This window comes from Balaenoptera ricei, chromosome 15, assembly GCF_028023285.1.
Source record: "Balaenoptera ricei isolate mBalRic1 chromosome 15, mBalRic1.hap2, whole genome shotgun sequence".
Lineage (NCBI taxonomy): Eukaryota > Metazoa > Chordata > Mammalia > Artiodactyla > Balaenopteridae > Balaenoptera > Balaenoptera ricei.
This window is the reverse complement of record NC_082653.1, coordinates 53,976,351-54,000,283: the sequence shown is the minus strand read 5'-3', so window position 1 is coordinate 54,000,283 and position 23,933 is coordinate 53,976,351. Positions and strand designations below refer to the sequence as shown.

The 23,933-nt window shown below is 45.2% G+C and overlaps 2 protein-coding genes across 2 annotated transcripts in view; one reads left to right on the top strand and one right to left on the bottom strand.

Moving 5' to 3' along the window:
• The window catches only part of ADCY9 (adenylate cyclase 9), a 173,986-nt gene that overhangs the window by 10,997 nt on the left and 139,056 nt on the right, over positions 1 to 23,933 (top strand). The gene's annotated exons all lie outside the window — the stretch shown is intronic.
• On the bottom strand, positions 4,575 to 4,994 carry LOC132348879 (large ribosomal subunit protein eL34-like). Its single transcript, XM_059896821.1, has one exon. It carries the CDS (start codon positions 4,957 to 4,959, stop codon positions 4,606 to 4,608), a length of 354 nt encoding a protein of 117 aa, XP_059752804.1. The 5' UTR covers positions 4,960 to 4,994; the 3' UTR covers positions 4,575 to 4,605.

Below are 23,933 nucleotides of genomic sequence, written 5' to 3'. Positions count from 1 at the left end.
CTCTGAGGGCTATGCCAGCCGTGGTTCTGTGCCCTGGGAGTTTGGTCAAGGGGGACATCTGGAAGGGCTGGCGGTGACACGGCAGGTGACGGGGAGGAGGGGCCTCTACTGCAGGGCATTTGAGGATGACTAGGGTTGGGTTAAGTAGACAGGAGAAGGGAAGGCCTCCTGGGCAGGGAGAGAGCTAAGCACAGATGTGCAGGTCTGAACGAGCCTGGTTTGTTCACGGACGTGAGCCTTCCGGTCTGAACCGAGGGAGGGAGTGCTACCTTCATCTGAGAGCATGACTCTCCGTCCTCTTCCCTCTCTCTCTAATTAAGACTATGAGGTGATCATCCTAAGTGAAGTAAGTCAGACAGAGAAAGACAGATATCACAGGTTATCACTTATATGTGGAATCTAAAAAAATGATACAAATGAACTTATTTACAAAACAGAAACAGACTCACAGACAGAGAAAACAAATTTACAGTTACCAAAGTGTAAAGGGGGTGGGGGAGGGATAAATTAGGACTTTGGGATTAACAGATACGAGTATATATAAAATAGATAAACAACAAGGACCTACTGTATAGCACAGGGAACTATATTCAATATCTTGTAATAACCAATAATGGAAAAGAATCTGAAAAACGTTATATAGTATAACTGAGTCACTTTGCTGTACACCTGAAACTAACACAACGTTGTAAATTAATTATACTTCAATTAAAAAGAAAAGACTAAGGATTTTTTTAAAAGTTAATTTATTTTTGGCTGCCTTGGGTCTTCATTGCTGCGCACGAGCTTTCTCTAGTTGTTAGTCTTCATTGCTGTGTACGGGCTTTCTCTAGTTGATAGTGAGCGGGGGCTATTCTTCATTGTGAAGTGCGGGCTTCTCATTGCCGTGGCTTCTCTTTGTTGCGGAGCACAGGCTCTAGGCACGCGGGCTCGGTAGTTGTGGCGCACCGGCTTAGTTGCTCCGCGGCATGTGGGATCTTCCCAGACCAGGGATCAAACCCGTGTCCCCTGCATTGGCAGGCGGATTCTTAACCACTGCGCCACCAGGGAAGTCCCAAGACTAAGGATTTTTTAGCTTTCCTTCCCTGCCCTAGGCGTATGGATGGATGGATAGGGGCCGTCCCTTCCCGCCCAGTCTCAGGGGCATGTGTGCAGGATAGTTTTCCCCTTAGGTTTCTCCTGCCTCCCAGTTGGTGTCCTTTCCTTGGCCTCACCCTAACTGTTTTCTTTAAAAAGTCCTGTTTTTGTTTTTTTACCAAGGAACTTGACTTGCTTTGTTTTCATTTTTGCAGATAACCGCAGTATTAAAGTTGAATGCATTTAAATGTCGTTGTGTAGTTTATCTAACATTATTTTACCTCTTTCTGGCAACCACGACTGTTTCATGTTCAGTTATTGCACTTTTTCTAGTGGTGCCTAGGAAGATGGGGGCCTGTTTTTGGTCCTCATGGTGTGCAGAGCTTTCCTCTTCAGGCAGGTAAGTAACTCTGGGCTGGAGATGCCTTTCTCTTCTTTGAATCTGACAATGTAGGAAAAAATAAGCCCAGCGATGATACAAATTGTGGGGAAATGAGTCTACTATCGTATTCGGTTTCTGTTATCACATGCACGGAAATCAGCTGGAGTTAGTTTACAGCAAAGAGTAGAATTTCTTTGAAAGATTCAGAGATATACCATGAGATTGAAGGACAGGAGCAGACTGGGTCTCAGGAAGGGACTTGACCCAGGGGCTGGCTGGCCATCAAGAAACGGGGCAGCATCTTGGTGTGCAAGGTGGCAGGTTGGCTGTCCCTGCCTCCGACCCATGCGTGAGGCAGAAAAGGGCCATCCTGATCTGTTCAAATATAGTTCCCTCCACTCAAGAGGCCAGCCAAGACTCAGTGAGGATCTGTTACTCCTGATTCCAAATACGTTCTGGAGAACCGCCCTTAGTCCAAACAACAGAGACCAGTTGGGTTCACAGAACACAAACCCCGCATGTTGGAAGCCTGGCCTGTGGAAGGGGCCAGCTTCATCAAAAGGGGCTTCCTCCGAATGTCTCTCCTGCCAAACCAGACAGATGGTCAACATCGCGTTGTTACCGGAATGCTTTTCATGTTTCACAATGAACTAGAGACATTGTGTAGAGACGGTGGAGGTGATGGAGATTGAGTGACGGAAGGAACTACGTAAAAGACCTGCATCTGGCTTGTTTTCGGCCCTCAGCTCTTCATGGGCTGTCCAACTTTCCAGTAGAGGACTTGAAAGATGTGGGACTTAGCTAAGACATCATCAGATGCATTTGCTCCCAAACCTCATTACATTTAAAAAAAAAAAAAAAAGAACGCTTGACTGAATGTTTTGAAGGTTTTTGTTGTAAGGGATGCAGGCTTTTAAAAAATTATTCTTGGAAGGTAATTGGTAAGCTGTTGGTAGAGAATTGCTAAGAAAAAGGTTTTTGGGGTGGGTTTGTTTAAACTGGCCCCTAACTGATGAGAGAGTAGATGTTTTCATACTTCTTGAGAACGATTGTCCTTTAATAGAAGTAACACTTAGTACTCATCTTGGATACAGAAGACTCGATTGGGTCTCTGGGCAAGTTCTTTAGTATCTCTGAGCCTCAGTTTTGCTACTGTGAAATGGGATCAGTAGTCGGATCTGCTTCTTAGTATCGGAAGCGTACATGAATTAACGCATGGTGTGTGCTTGTCATCCTTTGTATATAAGGATTCAGTCAATGCAATCTTACAAAATTATTAAGCCTGTGCTAATAGTTAAGGATTAATGAGAAAGGAACAAATTGTGCTTGAGTGTTTGTTTCTTAAAAAGCACACTCTGTGAATAACATTTTATAAATATTTGCTAACGTTGCCTATGTTTAGCTGTGTAATAAAACGTTATATTTTATTTTTAAAAGGAAGAAAAGTAGGCTTTTGTGTGTCACAAGAAAGGCATCCCTGGCCTAAGCCTTTTGGTATCAGTCATGAGATTTTTTTTTTAATTTAATTTTTTTTGTTGAAGTATAATTGATTTACAATGTTTCAAGTGTACAGCAAAGTGATTCAGTTATATACATGCATACCTATATATACATATACATGCATATATATTCTTTTTCAGATTTTTTTCCATTATAGGTTATTACAGGATATTGAATATAGTTCCCTGTGCTATACAGTAGGTCCTTGTTGTTTATCTATTTTATATATAGTAGTGTCTGTTAATCCCAAATTCCCAATTTATCCCTCCCCCAACCTTTCCGCTTTGGTAACCATAAGTTTGTTTTCTGTCTGTGAGTCTATTTTTTTGGCTGCGTTTTGGGTCTTCTTGCTGCATGTGGGCTCTCTCTAGTTGCGGTGTGCGGGCTTCTCACTGCAGTTGCCTCTCTTGTTGTGGAGCACGGGCTCTAGGCGCACGGGCTTCAGTAGTTGTGGCCTGTGGGCTCAGTAGTTGTGCCTCACAGGCTCTACAGCGCAGGCTCAGTAGTTGGGGCGCGTGGGCTTAGTTGCTCCGTGCATGTGGGATCTTCCCAGACCAGGGCTGGAACCCGTGTCCCCTGCATTGGCAGGAGGATTCTTAACCACTGCGCCACCAGGGAAGCCCTGTGAGTCTATTTCTGATTTGTAAATAAGTTCATTTGTATCCTATTTTAGATTCCACATATAAGTGATATATGGTATTTGTCTTTTTCTGTCTGACTTACTTAGTATGTTCATCTCTAGGTGCATCCACGTTGCTGCAAATGGCATTATTTCATTCTTTTTTATGGCTGAGTAATATAGTCATAAGATCCTTTTGTTTTTAATTGTAAAATATATATGACATAAAATTTACCATCTTAACTATTTTTAAGTGTATAGTTCAGTGTTAACAAGTACATTCATACTGTTGTGCAACCACCACCACTATCCATCCCCAGAACGATTTCATCCTCCCAAACTGAAACTCTGTCCCCATTAAATACTAACTCCCATTCCCCCTCTCCCAGCCCCTGGCAACCACCCTTCTTTCTGTCTCTATGAATTTGACTCCTTTAGGTACGTCATATAAGTGGAATCATACAATATATTTGCCTTTTTGTGAGTGGCTTATTTCACTGAGCATTATGTCCTCAAGGTTTATGCATGTTGTAGTGTGTGTTAGAATTGCCTTCCTTTTTAAGGCTGACTAATATTCCATTGTATGTATATACCACACTTTGCGTATCCATTCATCTGTCAATGGACACTTGGTTGGCCTCCACCTCTTGGCTGTTGTGAATAATGCTGCTAGGAACATGGGTGTGCAATTATCTCTCCAAGACCCTACTTTCAGTTTTTTGAGTATATATCCAGAAGTGAAATTTCTGGATAGTATGGTAATTCTATTTTTAAGTTTTTGAGGAACCGCCGTACTGTTTTTCATAGTGGCTGCCCCATTTTACATTCCCACCAGCAATGCACAAGAGTTCCAATTTTTCCATATTCTCATCAACATTTGTTATTTTCTGTTTTTTTTGGTAGTAGCCATCCTAAGGTGTGAGGTAATATCTCATCCTGGTTTTGATTTGCATTTCCCTAATGATCAGTGATTTTAAGCATCTTTTCTTTTTGATTTTTTTTTATTACCCAAAGAAGCTTCATTTTTTTATTTAGCTTTCTGACTCTGTGCTTGTGCTTTCAACACTTTCACAACGATTTTCTGCTCCTCAATGAGGAAAGCGCACTTGATCCTGTCACGGACACATTTAGCACACATGGAACCACCATAGGCCCGGCTAACATGTTTTTTCGTTTTAGACAACCTCATAAGAACTTTAGGTCTCACAGCACGAACTCCTCGAAGTCGGCCTGGGCACACGCCACATGCAGATTTTGGTGCTTTCCCAACTTTCTTGGTATAAAGGTAAACAACTCTATTACCAGGGGTTCGGGACAGCCTGGTTTTGTTAGAGGCTGTATTGTAGGACAGCCTACGACGGTATGTCAAACGCTGAACCATCCTGAATGCCTCTAGATACTGTCCCCGGAAGAGGAAGAAGACGCATCTTTTCTTTGTTGGCCATTTTTATGAGTCATGAGATCTTGATTAAGACATCACTGCCATCTGTTGTATGCCATATCCTGACTGTAGGAAAAGTACCTAAGGGGGCAAAATGCAATCTTTTAAATCTACAGAGACAGAAAGTAGATTAGTGGTTGCCTGTGCCTAGGAAGTGGGGAGGGGCAGAATGGGGAGTGACTGGTGATGGGTATGGGGTTTCTTTTTGGGGTGATGAAATATTCTAAAATTAGATAGTGGTGATGGTTTCACAACTCTGTGACCCTACTAAAAACCATGGAATTGTGCAATTTAAATGGGTGAATCTTGTGCATACTAGCATATCTCAATAAAGCTGTTTTTAAAATGTTGCCTTTTGAAAGTAGAACTAAAACAGTAACAGTGAGGGGAGTGTGTGGGGGAGGGATAGAGTGGGTGTTTGGGGTTAGCAGATGCAAACTATTATATATAGGATGGGTAAACAACAAACTCCTACTCTATAGCGCAGGGAACTATATTCAATATCCTGTGATAAACCATAATAGAAAAGAATATAAAAAAGAATGTATGTATATGTATAACTGAATCACTTTGCTGTACAGCAGAAATTAACACAACATTGTAAATCAACTATACTTCAATTAAAAAAAGGAAAAAAAAACAGTAATAGTGATAACAAATGTCACTACTTCATCACTCTACTGAGTGAGAGTGAATGTTACAAATTTTGGGTGAATTTACATTCCTACCCAGAATTTCAGTCACCCTCTCCCTCCCTCCACTTTCCCAAATCAATTCCTCTTCCTTCCTTCTGATTCTGTCTTATGAGTCTTCCTTAGGTTTTTCTAACCCAGGAAACTTCCTTTTTTTTTTTTTTGGCTGCACCGCACGGTGCAGGATCTTAGTTCTCTGACCAGGGATCGAACTTGTGCCCCTGCAGTAGAAGCGCAGAGTCTTAACCACTGGACCGCCAGGGAAGACCCAACAACCTGGGAAACATCTTCATTTCATCTGCAGGGGAAAGCAGGCCTGCACGTATGGCAGAAATAGAAAGTTAGGGAAGAGTCAGCCAGCCTGGGGTATCTCTGGGTCTCACCCCCCACCCCGGGAGAATGTCCTGGTTTGAGGGGGAGAGTCTCTTTAGAAATGGGGTAGGCAGAGGCATCAGCTGTGTTACACAGGGCCTGGAAAAGTGCCCTCCTGATTCCCACATGTCTTCAGAGGCCTGAAGTCACGCCATTGGTTCGTCCTATTTGTCCTGCAAGTCTAACTGGAGCAAGACTTTGAGGGTAAGAGTCAAGGTTTAGGTGCCTTGGAGGAGAAGACACCCGAAGTGGTGGGCAGCCCTGGGCATGTCACCGTAGCATGAGGCCGGCCCCCAGGCAGCCAGCAAAGCCCACCAAGACCCTGGCTTTCTCAGGCTGAGTGCCTTTGGGCATGAGTCACAGACCTGCATGTGTATGAAGAGCTTTCCAGGCATGGCTCTGCATGTATCCAACTCCACAGGTCTTCCCTGGTAAATGCGGAGGGTGCCCCCTTGCAAGCTTACTTTCTTGCCCAGGAAGAAAGAGAAGGGACTAAGAAAGCTGGAGGAGAATGGCAAATAGTTGAAGGAAGGAAGTGCTAGAGACATATTTTGGTAGAGTTTGGGGTAGAGGGCTGTCGAGCCTCTCTCTTCCTACAGTGATGCTTCTGTAGGTCTTAGACATCAGCAGAAAAGCCTGTAACCCCTCCACCTGCCATCCTGTTCAGAATGAGGAAACGGGTCCTGAGAGAGGAAATGCCTGGCCCAGGGTTCCCTGGCCAGTTCATAGCAGAGCCAGAGCCCCCAGCTCCCCAGCCTGTGCAGTCCACTCACGCGCCACATGGCTGATCTAGCCTAGCCAACAGCCGGGGTGTTCATTGCTAAGGAGGAGCCTCTCCCAAGGGCCTCTGTCCACCTGGGCTGCATATGTGCGCCCCTTCCCATGTGTGGCCCTGGTGGCTTTCTTTGGAGTGGGCTCCTCTCCTGGTTTGCCTTCTGCCTTCTCTGCTGCAGCCCCCTCAGTCCCCACACCTGGACCATCTGGAATCGCACCTCTGCTGAGGATCCCTGCACCTTTGCCCACCCCCTCTGTCATGTTCTGCTGCCTGTGGGCCCACACCAACGCGGATTTACCAAGTACAGAGAGTTCTCCTCTTGTTTCTGATTGCTTAGGGAGAATAAAATGTTGCCTCTCAGACTTCAGAGTCTTAGCCCTTAAGTAGTGACAATTGAAAACAATTATTTGCAAAATCTTCCCCTTGGTGTTTATTATAGTTCCTGATGCTCTCCTGCTCGGATATGTATCCAGGACAAGGTCTGTGGCTTAAAGGGGTTAGATACCCAGGCCAGGAAGGGCTATTCCATCCCCTAGGCCTCACAGCCTGTTCCACTGCCGTGGCCCAGATCATGTTCTCTGGGGTCAGGAGTCCTAGGAAGCTCTCCGTGTCTTGGAAAGTCTGGCCTGCACTCCTTGGGCAAAGGGGGGATGCCCATTCCTCCTCTGCTCCAGCTCTGTCTCCCTTTCCCCTCTCTTTCCTCCTTCATCCCTCTCTCCTTCCCTTCCTCTCTCCTTTGTCTTCTTTTCATCTCCAGACTTTCTCACCCTTGGGACCAAACGTCATCCAGTTACTACTGGTGTGTAGTTCTGTCTCAGTGACATGGCTGTTTTTGCATATGGATATGATAGCGTGGTTGGCTCATTCATTGTCCTTTGTGATACCGACCATCAGGGAATGGCTCAGGCCAGAAACCAGTTTGAGAAGCCAGGCTGTTTCCAGGGCGGGAATCTCTTCCTTTCTGTTTCACTCCTGGAGGTAAGCCCTGGGGAGATTTTGTGGCCTCTTGATGCAGGGTGTAACCGGGAAGCAATGCATCCTGCAGTCTGCGTGTGTTTCCACCTCTGCGCTTTTACTCCAAGAGCCTTGCTTCTCTGGAACGTCCTCTGTGGACCCAGCCTGTCTTCCATTAAGGTCCCCCCCGCTCTCAGGCAGAAGCCCTAGGTGAACTCCATTGTATTAATTCTGTTGTAACGACTCCCACAGAGCATCCCAACTCTTTGTTTGCTAGGCAGTCTACGCCCCTAGACAACACGGGAGGGAGGGAGTATCTTGGAGGTGGGGCTACACTGATTAGCCATCACATCCCAAGCCTGGGGGCACGGCACGTGTGGACAGAACAGTGTGAAGTGGCCTCTCCGCTACTTGAACTTCACGGCGCTGCACTGGTACAGCACTTGGCATCATCTTACTAGTCGTTTTTTCCTGCATATACACTACTGCCCACCCCTGCACCCCCAAACACAATTAGGACAGAGGTGTCCAGCCCTGCAGGCAGAGTCTTGGCTATTACTGACCAGGGTTCTTGGCTCCTTAATCAGCAGAAGTTGATCAGAGGCCAGACAAGAAATTCAGGCAAGGCTTTATTGGGACCCCTGCTGCAGGGGGCTCGGGGGGGGGGGGCGGCGTGCGGGGGAGCAAGAACAAACAACAGGTTTCCTTGCTCCCTCCCTCCCTGAGGTGGCGTGAGCTGGTTCCTTATATGGAGTGAAGGTGGGGTGTGTCCAGGGGTCCGGCTGGAGGGGTGGCTTAGGTGATTTGCCCACCCCTTTGGTGATGTGTGCAGGGGGCATGCGCAGGACCCTGCTTTTTCTCCCAACCCCCTGCTTTTGCTCCTGGCTCTTCAGAAGTGGCAGTTGGGCTTTTTCTCTGTGTATCTTTTTGTCCATACTTTGCCCTAACTGCCAAGCCCTCAGTTATTTTTAGTCTTATGGTTTCTTTGTATTTTGTTGCTCCAGGAGACGTTTGTCCAGGTGCAAGCACTGCAGCAAAGGGTCCCAGGTCCCAGCCTGTCTCATTGCAACCACTAGATGCTCTACAGGTTGAGCTAAAGAAAATGCCACTGCTTGACCATTTTTAACCTGCGGAATCCTAAGTGTCCTTTGACGAGGAGACAAAGTATTCGTTGCCCGGGGTGTCCTGATATAATTTGTGACTAAGTCCTCAGGCACCTTCCCTGCCTGCCAGGCCTTCTTTCAGGTGTAAAAAAAATATTAAAAAAATGTCAAATTCATGTCAATTTATTGACTTACATTAGAGCTAGAACTGCCGGGCTAACCAGTTACATCTCCCTGTTGCAGCAGGAAAATCTCCCTGGGAGGACGACTTGGCTTCACAAAGTTGCCTGGTGAGCAGAGAACTCAGATGATCTCAAAAGGGATTGAGGGGGCACGGGGGCCTGTGCGGGGGTGGGCCAGCCCAAAGCAGACTCTCTGCAAATTGGGTGCAGAAAAGGCGGGTTTTCTCTGCAGTGGAATGTGCCCTGTGAAGGCAACAAGAGTTGATTGGTGAGCACGCTCAGATAATCACAGGGTCGCTGGGGGAATCCCAAGCACAGCTTGATACCCACTGAACGCAGTTTGCTACAGCCCACCGGGGAAGCTGGCAGGGGGTGGGGGTTGTCGTCGTCAGTGATTTCCCACCCTTCAAATAACCCATGAGGGTCGTGGCTAAAACAAGGAGGAATTACCTCCCAGAATATATTTTCTTTTTCTTTCTTCCTCCCTCTCTTCCTGCCTCCTTCCTTCTTCCCAATTTTCTTTCTTTCTGTCTTTCTTTATTCTTTTCTCTCTGGGGCCTTCTTCTTTGAATTATAGTTTATTTACAATAAAATGCACATATTTTAAGTGCGCAGTTCAATAAGTTTTGACAAATATATATACTCAGGTAAGTACTATGTCACCCTGGAAAGTTCCCTTGTGCCTTTTCCCGTCAAGCTCTTCCCCAAATGTCCATCACCCAAAACGATAAAGGAGTGGATAAACACAATGTTGCCCATCCACACAACAGAATATTACTCAGCCATGAAAAGGAAGGACGTTCTGATTCATGCTGCAACGTGGATGAACTTTAAAAATGTGATGCTGAGTGAAGGAAGGCAGATCAAAAGGCCACGTATTGTATGATTCCATTTATACGAAATGTCTAGAATAGGCAAATCATGGAGACAGAAAGTAGATGCATTGTTCAAGGGTGGGCTAGGGGTGGAGGGGTGCTAATGGATATCAGGTTTCTTCTGGAATTAGCAGTGACAGTTGCATAATTCTGAATATACTGAAAACTACTGCATTGTACACTTTACAAAGGTAAGCTATATAGCATATGAAATATACCTCAATAAAGCTGTTATTTAAAAAAAAGATATGGAACATTCCCATCACCTCAGAAAGTACCTTCGTGCCACTTCCTGGTCAATTCCTACATTAGCCCCCCAGAAGCAACCACAGTGGTGCTTTTTTCCAACATAGATTAATTGTGTCTGTTCTAGAACTTCATATAATTGGAATCATATACTAGGTACTCATTTCTTTCACTCAGCATAATGTTTCTGAGATTTGCCCATATTGTTGTGACTGTGCATTGTGCCTTTTTTTTTCCTGAGTAGTACAACTTTACCATAGTTTCTTTTTTCTTTTTTAAAATATATTTATTTATTTATTTTTGGCTGTGTTGGGTCTTCGTTGCTGTGTGTGGGCTTTCTCTAGTTGCTGCGAGCGGGTGTTACTCTTCATTGTGGCGTGCAGGCTTCTCATTGTGGTGGCTTCTCTTGTTGTGGAGCATGGGCTCTAGGCACGCGGACTTTAGTAGTTGTGGCATGCAGGCTCAGTAGTTGTGGCGCACGGGCTCTAGAGTACAGGCTCAGTAGTTGTGGCATATGGGCTTAGTTGCTCTGTGGCATGTGGGATCTTCCTGGACCAGGGCTTGAACGCATGTCCCCTGCATTGGCAGGCGGATTCTTAACCACTGCACCACCAGGGAAGTCCCCATAGTTTCTTATAGATGGGCATCTGGGACATTTCCAAGTTTGGGCATTATGGATAAAACTGCTATGGATATTCTTGTAAAAGTCTTCTCATGGACATGTGTTTACCTCTTTCTTAGGTAAATACCTAGAAATGGAGGTGCTGAGTCTATGGTTTTATTTTTCGTTTTATAAGAAGCTGTAAGACTTTTTTCCAAAGTGGTTTTACCATTTTACACTCCCATCAACAACATTTTAGAGTTTTGGTTGCTCCATATCCTCACTAATATTTGGTGCTGTCAGTCTGTTTAATTGTAGCAATTCCGGTTGGTGTGTTGGAAATTTAACATGTTTATGAATTCCAGTTTACTAATTTTTTTGTGGCTAGTGCTTTTTGTGTTTTGCCTAAGAAATATTTGCCTACTTCTAGGTCATGAGGATATTCTCCTTATGTTTTCTCTTAGATGCTGTATGGTTTTAGTTTTTCATTTAGGTCTAGGATTTATTTCAACGTAATTTTTTGGTGTAATGTAATAAGCTGTGGTTCATATCTTTTTTCCCTTTTGGGTAGACAGTTATTCTAGCCCACTTGTTTTTTTTTTTTTCTTTAAATATATTTTATTTATTTATTTATATTTATTTATTGGCTGCGTTGGGTCTTCCGTTGCTGTGCGTGAGCTTTCTCTAGTTGTGGCAGGCAAGGGCTACTCTTCCTTGTGGTCTGAGGACTTCTCATCGCGGTGGCTTCTGTTGTTGCGGAGCACAGGCTCTAGGCACGCAGGCTTCAGTAGTTGTGGCACACGGGCTTCAGTAGTTGTGGCTCATGGGCTGTAGAGCGCAGGCTCAGTAGTTGTGGCGCACGGGCTTAGTTGCTCCACGGCATGTGAGATCTTCCTGGACCAGGGCTGGAACCCGTGTCCCCTGCATTGGCAGGTGGATTCTTAACCACTGCGCCACTAGGGAAGCCCTCTAGCCCACTTGTTGAAAAGATTTTTCTTTCCCCATTGAACTATCTTGGCACTTTTGCTGAAAATCAATTGGCCATATATATGTAGGGCTATTTTTGGACTCTATTTTCTGTTCCATTGATCTATTTGTGTATCCTAATGCTAATACCAAGCTGTCTTAATTACTGTTGTTTATAGTAAGTCTTAAAATCAGCTACTGTAAGTCCACCAACTTCATTCTTTATTAAAATTATTTTGACTATTCTATGTCCTTCTCGTTTCCACTTAAATTTTAGAATCTGCTTGTCAATTTCTAAAAAAAAAAGCCTTCTGGAATTTTGATTGGGTTTATATTGAATCTGTAGATCAATTTGGGGAGAATTGACATCTTAGCAATATTGAGTTTTCTAACCTAGGGGTCCCCAACCCCCGGGCCATGGACTGGTACCAGTCTACAGACTGTAAGGACCTGGGCCGCACAGCAGGAGGTGAGTGGCAGACAAGAGAGTGAAGCTTCATCTGCTGGTCCACATTGCTCCCCATTGCTCGTATTACCACCTGAATGATCTCCCTACCCCCGCCCCCTACCGTCTGTGGAAAAATTGTCTTCCCCGAAACCAGTCCCTGGTGCCAAAAAGGTTGGGGACCACTGTTCTAATCCATGAACATGGTACATCTCTTTATTCATCTAGGTCTTTCATTTCTCTCAACAGTGTTTGGTAGTCTTCAATATAAAAGCCTTGCACATCTTTCATTAAATTTATTCCTAAGCAGCATTTTTATTTTATTTATTTTTTAATAGTTTTTAAAAAATAAATTTATTTATTTATTTATTTTTATTTATTTTTGGCTGCATTGGGTTTTCATTGCTGCGCCTGGGCTTTCTCTAGTTGCGGCGAGCGGGGGCTACTCTTCCTTGTGGTGCGCGGGCTTCTCATTGTGGTGGCTTCTCTTGTTGTGGAGCATGGGGTCTAGGTGCACGGCCTTCAGTAGTTGTGGCACGTGGGCTCAGTAGTTGTGGCTTGCGGGCTCTAGAGCACAGGCTCAGTAGTTGTGGTGTATGGGCTTAGTTGCTCCGTGGCATGTGGGATCTTCCCAGACCAGGGTTTGAACCCGTGTCCCCTGCATTGGCAGGTGGATTCTTAACCACTGTGCCACCAGGGAAGTCCTGCATTTTTATTTTAATAGAGGAACGTGGAAGCCACAGAGGGTTGAAAGTGAAGTGGTAGGTGGACAGATGATGGGGCTGATGTTTGGGGTTGGGAACTATTCCGAGCCCCAAATGATCATCAACAAGAAGCAGCTGGTTACGTGGGGTGATTCTCATGAGTTCCTTCCATCTGTATATCAGAATCAAGTCGATTCTCTCTCTGGGGACCTGATAACCAAGAAGTCTCTGTTTGCTTATTTCCTGTGTGCCCTGAAATGAACACCTTCTTAGTCTTCCCTTCTGGGTACCGGATGTACTAAAAGGTCAGTCACAGGCTGGTCCTGCTCACCGTCCTCCTCTTGAGAGAAACTGGGATGCCTCCAGCTCCTGATGAGCCTCCTCTGCTCGTTCCTGAGCAGCAGTGGCCAGTGATCTCTGCGGGGGCCCGGAGAGCTGTGAACTGGGAAATGAGGCAGGATCAACCACACACTTGGCAGAGGAGAAGAAAAAAAAGAGATGGATGAGAGGAAGCAGAGTGAGAGGGGAGCTGAATTACTAGTGGCAGAGCACTGGAATGAGCCTCAGAATGCCTACTGCTTGGGGGTCTACGAGATGGCCTGCTTTCCCAAGCTGCCTTGGATTTCCAGTGGCCTTCCAGTTCCAGTGCCTGGCCGGCCTTGCTCTCCTGGAGATTCCTGCTCTTCCCACAAGGCTCAGGTGTTTGATTTCTCCAAGGGTCTGTTGCTAAGGTTTCTCTATTCCTTATTTCTACAAGTATCCTAACAGTATTGCATGAACTAACTTGAGAGAGTTGCTGCTTCTTGCATCCAGGAGTGCCTAACACATCTGATGCTTCCCAGGGGTCTATTGGGTTACCTCCATTTGGAGCCTTTTGTTTTCCCTTGGTTGTGTAAGTGTGTGTATGTGTACATGTGTGTGTATACAAATAACTGGGATTCTACACTTTGTCTCTGCAGTTCTACACACACAGGCGGGAGTCTTATTGCTAATTTGGAGTGGGCCCATTGGAGGCGTCCTGGAAAGGGGGTACCCTGAAAGTTACGCCACAAGGAAGAGCTGGGAGAACTGGGGTTCTCAGGAGAGGTACTTGGGGGCTTGCAAGACTGCCTTGAAGAAGCACATTTGTTCCCAATGCCATATGAGGAGGAGAAGAAGCTATAGGAAAATATTTTGGCTTAAGGTAAAGAACTTTATGGGAGCTGTACAACCATGATTGTGGTTTCCATATCCCTGGAATATACAAGCAGATGCTGTCAGAAATTCCTGCACCGGGCAGGATCATGTGACCTTCAAGATCCATTTGATTCTGTACCTAACACTTCACCGGGAGTTGATGCATGTTCTCCTCCCAAGAAAACTTCTCCTCGGGAAAGGAACCTGAAGAAAGTCATTTTTGGAGGTGAGATCTCAGGAGCTGTGACATCAGTGTAGAGAAGTGGACTTGCCAGTGCCCCTCAGATTATGCTGTAGCTGATGTACAAGACCAGCTGTGGTCCATTCAGCCATGTGGAAGTGCCTTCCCCATCAGCATCCTCACCAATCGTTTGTTTGGCCAAGGTGAGCTCTCTCAAACCATTTGGGCTAGGCCTTCTGCTTCTTTGCAGCCTCTGTTCACGAGAAGGTGCCAGAAGGTGTGGCATCAGGGCTGGAGGAGAGAGTGGGGGACGCGGCTGCAGGAGACATCTACTCAGGCACTTTGCAGAGGGCACCCTTCTTTTAGCATCAGCTTGGAGCCAACATTTTTTTCTTCTTATGACTCAACCATCATTAATTAGAAAAGCTGCTCGAGCATCCTTCATTTAAGCCAGCAGCCCTGCCCATGCTTAAGCTGTCGGTGCTGTAAGCATTTGCCCTTTTCTCACTTAAGGTCTCATAGTAGACCTGTCCTTTCCAGAGGTCCTCTTTTGAGGGACCCCCAGCCCCCTTCATGGTCTCTGTGGGAGGAGGATAACACCCTTGTGCTTTCTGTGGCTCCCACCATTAAAGTGTCTTCCCGTGATGCATGTCTGCGGTCTTAGGTGGGGGACAGTGTGGAGGTGAGAGGTGGGGAACATATCACTCCCCATCGTGGGATGAGAGGCATCATGGGCTGAAGAAAAGAGCTCTGAGTTTGAACAAGCCTGAATTTGCTTGCCCGTTCCAATGCTAATTAGCTGTATTACCTTGGGTAGTTTATCCACTCATCTGAGCCTCAGTTTCTGCATCTATAAACATGAAGTGATGGCATCTCATGTACTTGGCTGTTGGGATTATTCAGTGGGATGCTGTGTGTAGGTGCACCTAGTGTGGCACTTGCTTTGAGTAAAAGCTCAGTGAATGCTGCCTCCCTCCCTCTACTTCCTATCACTGCCTGGAACTCTGATCTTCATTCCATCCATGGCCTTCTTGCAGCCTCCCAGCAGGCATGCTGGTGGTCGTGGGCGCCGAAGCAGTGGTCTTGCTGGATGGGAAGTCTTGGTGCCCTTCAGAATTTGCAGAAAGATCCACAGACAAAGTGGCCACTTTGTTCCAGAGCATGACCTGAGGATTTGGTACTGGACCATCTGATACTTGTTACTCACCACCCTTATGTGGCCTGAAATTCCTCCCATTAGTCATTTTCATTTTTACATTGTCTTCTGGAATCAATAGATTCACCTGGAGAAATGGTCCATAGTTTATAGGCTGGAGGGTAGAAAGCCATTTTCTTTCTTTCTTTTTTAAAGATTTAATTTAATTTTTATTTTTTGGGCTGCTTTGTTGCTGCGTGTGGGCTTTCTTTAGCTGTGGCGAGCGGGGGCTACTCTTCGTTGCGGTGTGCGGGCTTCTCTTTGTGGTGGCTTCTCTTGTTGTGGAGCACAGGGTCTCGGTGCGTGGGCTTCAGTAGTTGTGACACGCGGGCTCAGTAGTTGTGACACATGGGCTCTAGAGCGCAGGCTCAGTAGTTGTGGTGCACGGGTTTAGTTGCTCCGTGGCATGTGGGATCTTCCCGGACCAGGGATTGAACCCATGTCCCCTGCATTGGCAGGCGTATTCTTATCCACTGTGCCACCAGGGAAGTCCCAGAAAGCCATTTTCAAGGGTGGAGAGGAAGGCCGGGTATGTTGGCTGTCTCTCCTCCAGTAGCACATTGGACCCTTTTAACATGAGTTTCATTGGCTGACATCTTGGAGGAGAGACTCTGTCATTTACCTTTTTTGATCTGGAGCATTGAGAATGGGCCCTGACTGCAACAAGAGGTCATCAGCATGTTTTGATGATCCAATGAGTGTCTTTTAAACATTATATGATTCTGACATGTGCTACAACATGGATGAACCTTGAGTTGATGCTAAGTAAAATAAGCCAGGCACAAAAAGACAAATATTGTATGATTCTACTTATATGAGGTACCTATAATAGTCAAATTTATAGAGACAGAAGGTAGAATGGTGGTTGCCAGGGTCTGGGGAGAGGGGATATAGGGAGTTGTTTAATGAATACAGTTTCAGTTGGGGAAGATGAAAACATTGAGGAGATGGATGGTGGTTACGGTTGCACAACAGTGTGAATGTTCTTAATGCCACTGAGCTGTACACTTAAAAATAATTAAAATGGTACATCGTGTTATGTTTATTTTAGCACAATAAAAATTTTATCTGTATGCATAATCTACTTAGTGTTCTAAATTTTTAAAATTGTGGTATAATCATTAATACTGTGAATTAACATTTGGGAGATGAAAATATTCCTGGAATTTGCTCGCTTATTCAACCAATACTCCCTCAGCTGTTGGCTCTACCTGAGGCCCCCAACCTAAGCCTGAGGAGTCAAAAGTTCAGTCCCAGGCGTACTCTTCCAGACCCAGATTCTGAGGGTGAAGATCCAGCCCATGAACCCCTGATTCCATGAGTGAAGCTTGTGCTCTGGCGGAGGAGACCGAGGAATAACTGACCTGTTCCCCCCAGCGTTTGAGGCAGTGGTCTGGCTGGAGCCTCTTGTGTAAGGAGGCTCTCAGGAGGGCAGGGGTGTTGTGCCGGTGGGGGCCAGCCCTGGACACAGATGCAGGGTCCTCACGTTGTCTGGTGAATCTGGGAGATGCCGAGAAGCTCAGGTGGGGCTGTCAGTGCCCGGTAAGTCTTCAAATCTGGTGCCAGCCTCTCCTCAGTCTCCTGTCAGCTGGTGACCTCAGCTAAGTTGAAAAAGCCTCTGTTAAGCTCAGTTTTCTCATCAATAATATACTTCTGCCCAGGTCGACAGGATCAAATGAGAGAGTGTGTGTCGAGTGTATAACTGAGCTCTCCCTGTGTCATCTGTGTCTCTATCATCTACAGGTCTCTGTCATCTCTGTCTACACACATACGCAATAGATGGGTCAGAGTGGGAGAACTTGGAGGCCTGGAAACAAGCCCTGATTCTTTATAGGTTTCACTTCTCTGTTTTTCAGCCAGGGCGTTTTGGCTCTGGGGAGTGGTGAGCACATCCTGGGTGTGTGTCTGGCGCCCTAGGTCTCCCCAGCCCAGCCTCTTTGTCAGAGTACGGCTGGGAGTGTGGGACCCAGGGTGGAGGATCTGGGTGGAGCCTGGGGTGTCGGCGAGAGTGGGTGCTGAGGCTGTGACAGCCTAAGGCTGACTCTTTCGTTGCTTCCTGTGTCAGAAGTCCAGTCCCTTGGGATGAGCCAGTTTGCTTTGTTGCCATGGAGACCACACTGTGTTAGCCTAGACCCATCCCTCCTACTTCCTGGAGAAATAGTTTGGGAGGCAATAGGGTCATTTTTGTCAATGAAAGATGATGTATTGCACACCCACATGGGTGGCAAATATGGATGACTTAGATGTGATAGAGCCTGAGAACAGACAGTGGAGGGAAGGGAAGGAAAAGGAAGGGACATGAGGGGGTCCATCAGTCATTGATAACTCAGCTTGAGTCCATTTCTCAGATCTTGCGTAGTTGTCTGTCAGGACTGTGGGAAGGCTGAGTAGGGGTAGCCAAATGTTGGGACCTTGGGAGGAGGGAGAGGAAGTCCACATAGAAGGAGTAATGGAGAACTTTTGAATTCTATCCACATTCACTGGCAGTCCACTAATAATTATAATAGCTAACCTTTATTGAGCAACTACTGTATGCCAGGAACTGCACAAAGTATTTTATATCCATCTTTATGGGCTTTGTTTTCAATGGGAAAAAATTACCTCTCTATTTTTATAACTCCTAATGGATATGTAATATTTCCTTCAATTATGAGTATAGACAGCAGGCCATAGTATTATTATCAGAGCTGTGTCTTTGTCACAGATATTGACACAAATCACAGCTATTGAATCAAAGAGGACTGACACTGCAAATTGATGGAAGAGTCTAGGCTGTTTTCTCTACGTTGGTATCACAGGTTGTGTGGATACAAATTACATTTTTTTTCATTGCCTTATGAGCCATGTCAATCAACATAAGCACTGAGGGAAGATGCCTGGAATGCTGCCAAAGAGGAGGCGCTATGACAGAATTCTCAAGTTATCTTCGGTGGAAATGTCCATGGATGTGTCTTTGGGCTAAGAGGTCAATTTATTGGACTTATATGGAAGTTCGAAAAAGGCTTTGATTAACTAGTCAGTCCACTTACTTTTTGGTTTATTTTACTTTTTTTCTCTTCATTCACTCTTTGGTGATTGAGATACAATTCACATTCTGTGAAATTCACCCTTGTAAAGTGTATAATTCATTGGTACATTCACAAAGTTGTAAAACCATCTCCACTATCTAATTCCAGAACATTTTCATCACTCCAAATACACCTTACCATTAACTCCCCACCCCATCCCAATCCCCGGCCTGGCAACCACTAATCTACTTTCTTTTTTTTAAAAATTTTTTAATTGATGTATAGTTGATTTACAATATTGTGTTAGTTTCAGTTATACAGCAGTGATTCAGTTTTATATATAATACGTATATATGTGTGTGTATATATATGTATATATATATATATTTATATATTCCTTTTCAGATTCTTTTCCACTAATCTACTTTCTGGTTTATAATATTTAATAATTTTCATGTTACAAGCTTGGTACTTCTTTTGTTATATTCATTTACTTTCAAGGGAAGCATTTGCCAAAGGATCTTTTCCAGTGACAAACGATTTGATAACCTCCGTTGTTTCATAACAATAACACTATAATTTTCCTCACTTATGAAAGTATGAGGATTCTCAAATTAATCATAGTTCCCATGATTAACATTTTCATCCAATTCTCAAACTTTAATTTCACTTCAGCGATCTTGTTCAACACAGTAAAACCACATGCCCGCCATACCTCAGAGCTGTGTTCTCTAGGAAACAGTTAAGACAGTGTATTACTTTGGAATGCATATGGATGCAAGCAGCAGAAAACCCTACTTCAGATTCTGATGCCAAAAAAGAATTGTTTTTTCCTATGAAGCAGAAAGTTCATAGGGAGACACTCCAGGGCTGGTATCAATGACCATCAGGAGCCCAGGTTCTTTCCATTTTTCTGTTCCTCTATCCCCAGCATAGACCTTCATTTTCAAGCCTCTTGTCTCATGGTTGCAAGATGGCTGCTGCACGTCTGGGCCTCACACATACATTCCAGGCAGGAAGAAGAAGCGAGGAAGAGTGAAAGGCTAAAGAGCTTTCCCTTAGCAAATTCTTACATTCTTATTTAAGAGGAGAAGCCCTCCCCAGCGCTTGGGAAAGCCAACCAACAGTGTTTGCTTTATATTAACTATCTTATTTAATCCCTATTTTAATCGTCTGTGGTAGGTAATCTTTTCTCTGCCTAAAAGATGAGGAGACTTAGACTTAAAAAACTTGTGTAACTTGGGGCTTCTCTGGTGGTGCAATGGTTAAGAATCTGCCTGCCAATACAAGGGACACGGGTTCGAGCCCTGGTCCAGGAAGATCCCACATGCTGCGGAGCATCCAAGCCCGTGAGCCACAACTACTGAAGCCCGCGTGCCGCAACTACTGAAGCCCGCGTGCCGCAACTACTGAAGCCCACGCGCCTAGAGCACGTGCTCTGCAACAAGAGAAGCCACCGCAATGAGAAGCCTGCGTACCGCAACGAAGAGTAGCCCCCCCTGGCCGCAACCAGAGAAAGCTGGCGCGCAGCAACGAGGACCCAACTCAGCCAATCAATCAATCAATCAATCAATAAAATTTATTTAAAAAAAAAAGAACTTATTTAACTTGCCCATGGTGACACTGTCAGGGGCAGAGCTGAGACTAACAAGAATAACATAGTGCATTTTCCCAGCCTATTTTCATCATTGTATGCAAAGCATTTTCTCATTCATTTTTTCCTTTTGGGTCTCACAAAACTCTGTGAGATGGGCAAGGTGGGGGTTATCCTCATTTACAGAAGAGGAATTTGAGATTCAGAGAGGTAAATAATGACTTGCTCAAGGGCCCATTCGGCAGCTTTCAGAGCTGGGGTTTCATCTCAGGTCTGGTGGAGCCCACTGGCTGGGTGTGGTCAAGGCTGAGGGAGACAGAAACACAGAAAGAAAAGGTACAGACTGACTTCGTGTGCTTCAGTTTTGCAGAGGCCCAGCTTTGGGGGGCTCTCCTGCTGTCTCCCTCACAGGGGTGGGAGGGTGTGTCTGGGACTCCCAGGCGATGAGCCAACACTTTGTCTTGCAATAAACTGCGCACGTGGAGGTGGACTGCCTGGCTTTTCTGTACCAACTAGTTTCACTGCTTTTGTGTGTGTGTCTTCTAGCCTCGATTCCAGACAGGTGCCAGCTGCCTGAACGGGAGTTTTCTAGACCGAAAAGTCAGACTTCCTCTCCTTGAACACAGGCAACAGGGGTGGATGCTTTTTGACAACCCAGACTGATTACCTGGTAAAAGCGGAGAGAATCCAGGTCCAAGTGACTTTTCTGTTGGCCTTGACGGAATTAAATATAGTTTAAAACAAACAGGGACTTCCCTGGTGGTGCAGTGGTTAAGAATCCGCCTGCCAATGCAGGGGACACGGGTTCGAGCCCTGGTCCGGGAAGATCCCACATGCCGCGGTGCAACTAAGCCCGTGTGCCACAACTACTGAGCCTGCGCTCTAGAGCCCGTGAGCCACAACTACTGAGCCCGCGTGCCACAACTACTGAAGCCCATGCACCTAGAGCCCGTGCTCTGCAACGAGAAGCCACCACAAAGAGAAGCCTACACACCGCAACGAAGAGTAGCCCCCGCTCGCTGCAACTAGAGAAAGCCCACTTGCAGCAACGACAGAATGCAGCCATAAATAAATAAATAAGTTAAAACAAACAAACAACCCTAGCTCATTCATTTTCTAACAGTCTGTGTGTATCATGACGAATGTGGCTCTGAGCTGCAATCTCAGTGCCTGGATCATCAGTCTTTGAGAAAAATCCCTAAGGGATGTATAGCACAGCAGACATGAAGGCTCCAGCCACAGCGAGTAGAGGAGCACGATGGACAGCAACGTTTGGATATAAACATAATCATTTAAATATAAAAACATGATATTTTGACTGTGTGTTAAGTAAGAAAATGTTGATAATCACACAATGAGTGGATTGATATCATGATGAATTCTCCATCACCCACCTTAACTCAGTGCAAAATATCAAGGCACATAATAGGTGCTCAATAAAACCTTCCCTGAAAAACTCTGGGAGTCAAGCTGACCTGATGAGTTGCTCACTGGACTTTTTTTATTTTTATTTTTTATTTATTTTTAGCTGTGTTGGGTCTTCGTTTCTGTGCGAGGGCCTTCTCTAGTTGCGGCAAGTGGGGGCCACTCTTCATCGCAGTGCACTGTCGCGGCCTCTCGTTGCGGAGCACAGGCTCCAGATGCGCAGGCTCAGCAATTGTGGCTCATGGGCCTAGTCGCTCCGCGATGTGTGGGATCTTCCCAGACCAGGGCTCGAACCCGTGTCCCCTGCACTGGCAGGCAGATTCCTAACCACTGTGCCACCAGGGAAGCCCGAGGGATTCTTTTTTAAAAATGTAAGACGAATCACATAACTCCTCTCAATGCTCTTTTCTTTTTTTAAAATAAATTTATTCATTTATTTTTGGCTTTGTTGCTGCACGTGGGCTTTCTCTAGTTGCGGCGAGAGGGGGCTAGTCTTTGTTGCAGTGTATGGGCTTCTATTGTGATGGCTTTTCTTGTTGCGGAGCATGGGCTCTAGGCACACCGGCTTCAGTAGTTGTGGCACACGGGCTCGGTAGTTGTGGCTCATGGGCTCTAGAGTGCAGGCTCAGTAGTTGTGGCACACAGGCTTAGTTGCTCCGCGGCATGTGGGATCTTCCTGGACCAGGGCTCAAACCTGTGTCCCCTGCATTGGTAGGTGGATTCTTAACCACTGTACCACCAGGGAAGTCCCCTCAATTCTTTTCAAAATTCTCCAGATCCCCATCCTGCTTGAAGTACAACCTCAAGTCCTTATGGTGGCTTATAATCCCCATGACCTTTGTGAGTTCACGTCCTGTGACTCCTCCCCTGGCTTACTCCACTGGGGCCACACTGGCCTCCTTTCTGTTCCTGGAACCCACCAGGTGGGTTCCCGTCTGCAAGCCATTCCTACCACCCTGATTCTTCCCTCTGCCTGGGACATTGCTCCCCGATAGCCACATGATTCACTCCCTCACATCCTTCAAATCTTTGCCCAAACGTTCCTTTCTCAGTGAGACCTACCCTGATCACCCTATTTAAAAATTGCAACAATCCTGTAATCTCTACATATACATAGGGTAAAACTACATGAGGCTGGTCAAAGGACAACTGGAGAACTGTAAAGTCAACAACTCCTGGAGTTCCCATAGGCCTGGAAAATATTCGAGTTTCAACCAGCTAGGGTGGAGAGTCCTCACTGAATACACAGGACATTCGTAGAGATTCTAGAAGGGTCTAATTGGGCTAATCTATTTCTAGGGTAAAGGATATTAAAGACTTGTCCAAACAAAGCTTAAAAACATACCTTGAGAGAACTAAATTAATCTGCAAGTAACCCAACTACCTATTGGAACAAAACCTAACACTCAGTGATGTAGAATTTACAATGTCCAGCATCTGATGACATGGACATGGACATGAGAATGGGGCGGGGGGTGTGTAAAATGTGACCCGTAATCTAGAGCAAAATCAGTCAATAGAAACAGAAATGAGAGAGATGATATGCTTAAAAGACAAGACCTTTAAAGCACCTACTGTAAATATGCTCAAGGACTTAAAGGAAATTACGAGAGAAGTGTAAGATATAAAAATGTAACTAAATAGATCTTATAGAGCTGAAAAATTCAGTATGTGAAACATAAATTTCACCAGATGGGATTAATAGCAGGGGTGGATAGAAGAACAGATCAGTGAACTTGTTAACATAGTAATGGATACAATCCTCAGTAAAGCACAGAAAGAAAAAGGAAAAAAACTCCACCAGATCCTCTCTGACCTGTGGGACAATATGAAGCAGTATGTGTATGTGTGCTTGTATGTAATTAAAGTCCCAGAAAAAGGAAGGTCAGGAAAGAAATGTATTTGAAGAGATAATGGCCAAAGTTTTTCATATGTGATGAAAACTATAAATCCACAGATCCAAGACACTCAAAGAATCCCAAGAAGAATAAAAATGAAACCAAACCAAGACACATCATAATCAAATTGCTGAAAACAGTGATAATGAGAAAAAGCTTTTAAAATTTGAGAGAAAAAAAGATACATTAAAAATAGAAGAACAAAGGGAATTCCCTGGTGGTCCAGTGGTTAGGACTCCATGCTTTTACTGCCAAGGACCCGGGTTCGATCCCTGGTTGGGAACTAAGATCCCACAAGCTGCACAGCATGGCCAAAAAAAAAAAAAAGGTTAGAATTTTACTGCAGATTTCTTGTCAGAAACAGTGCAAATCAGAAGACACTGGAACAACATCTTTAAAGCACTAAAAGAAAAAAACCTTATCAATCTAGAAATCTATATCTAGTGAAAATAGTCTTTGAGAAAACATTTTCAAATACACAAAAGGTGAGAGAATCTGTTCCCTGCAGATAGGCACTGTAAG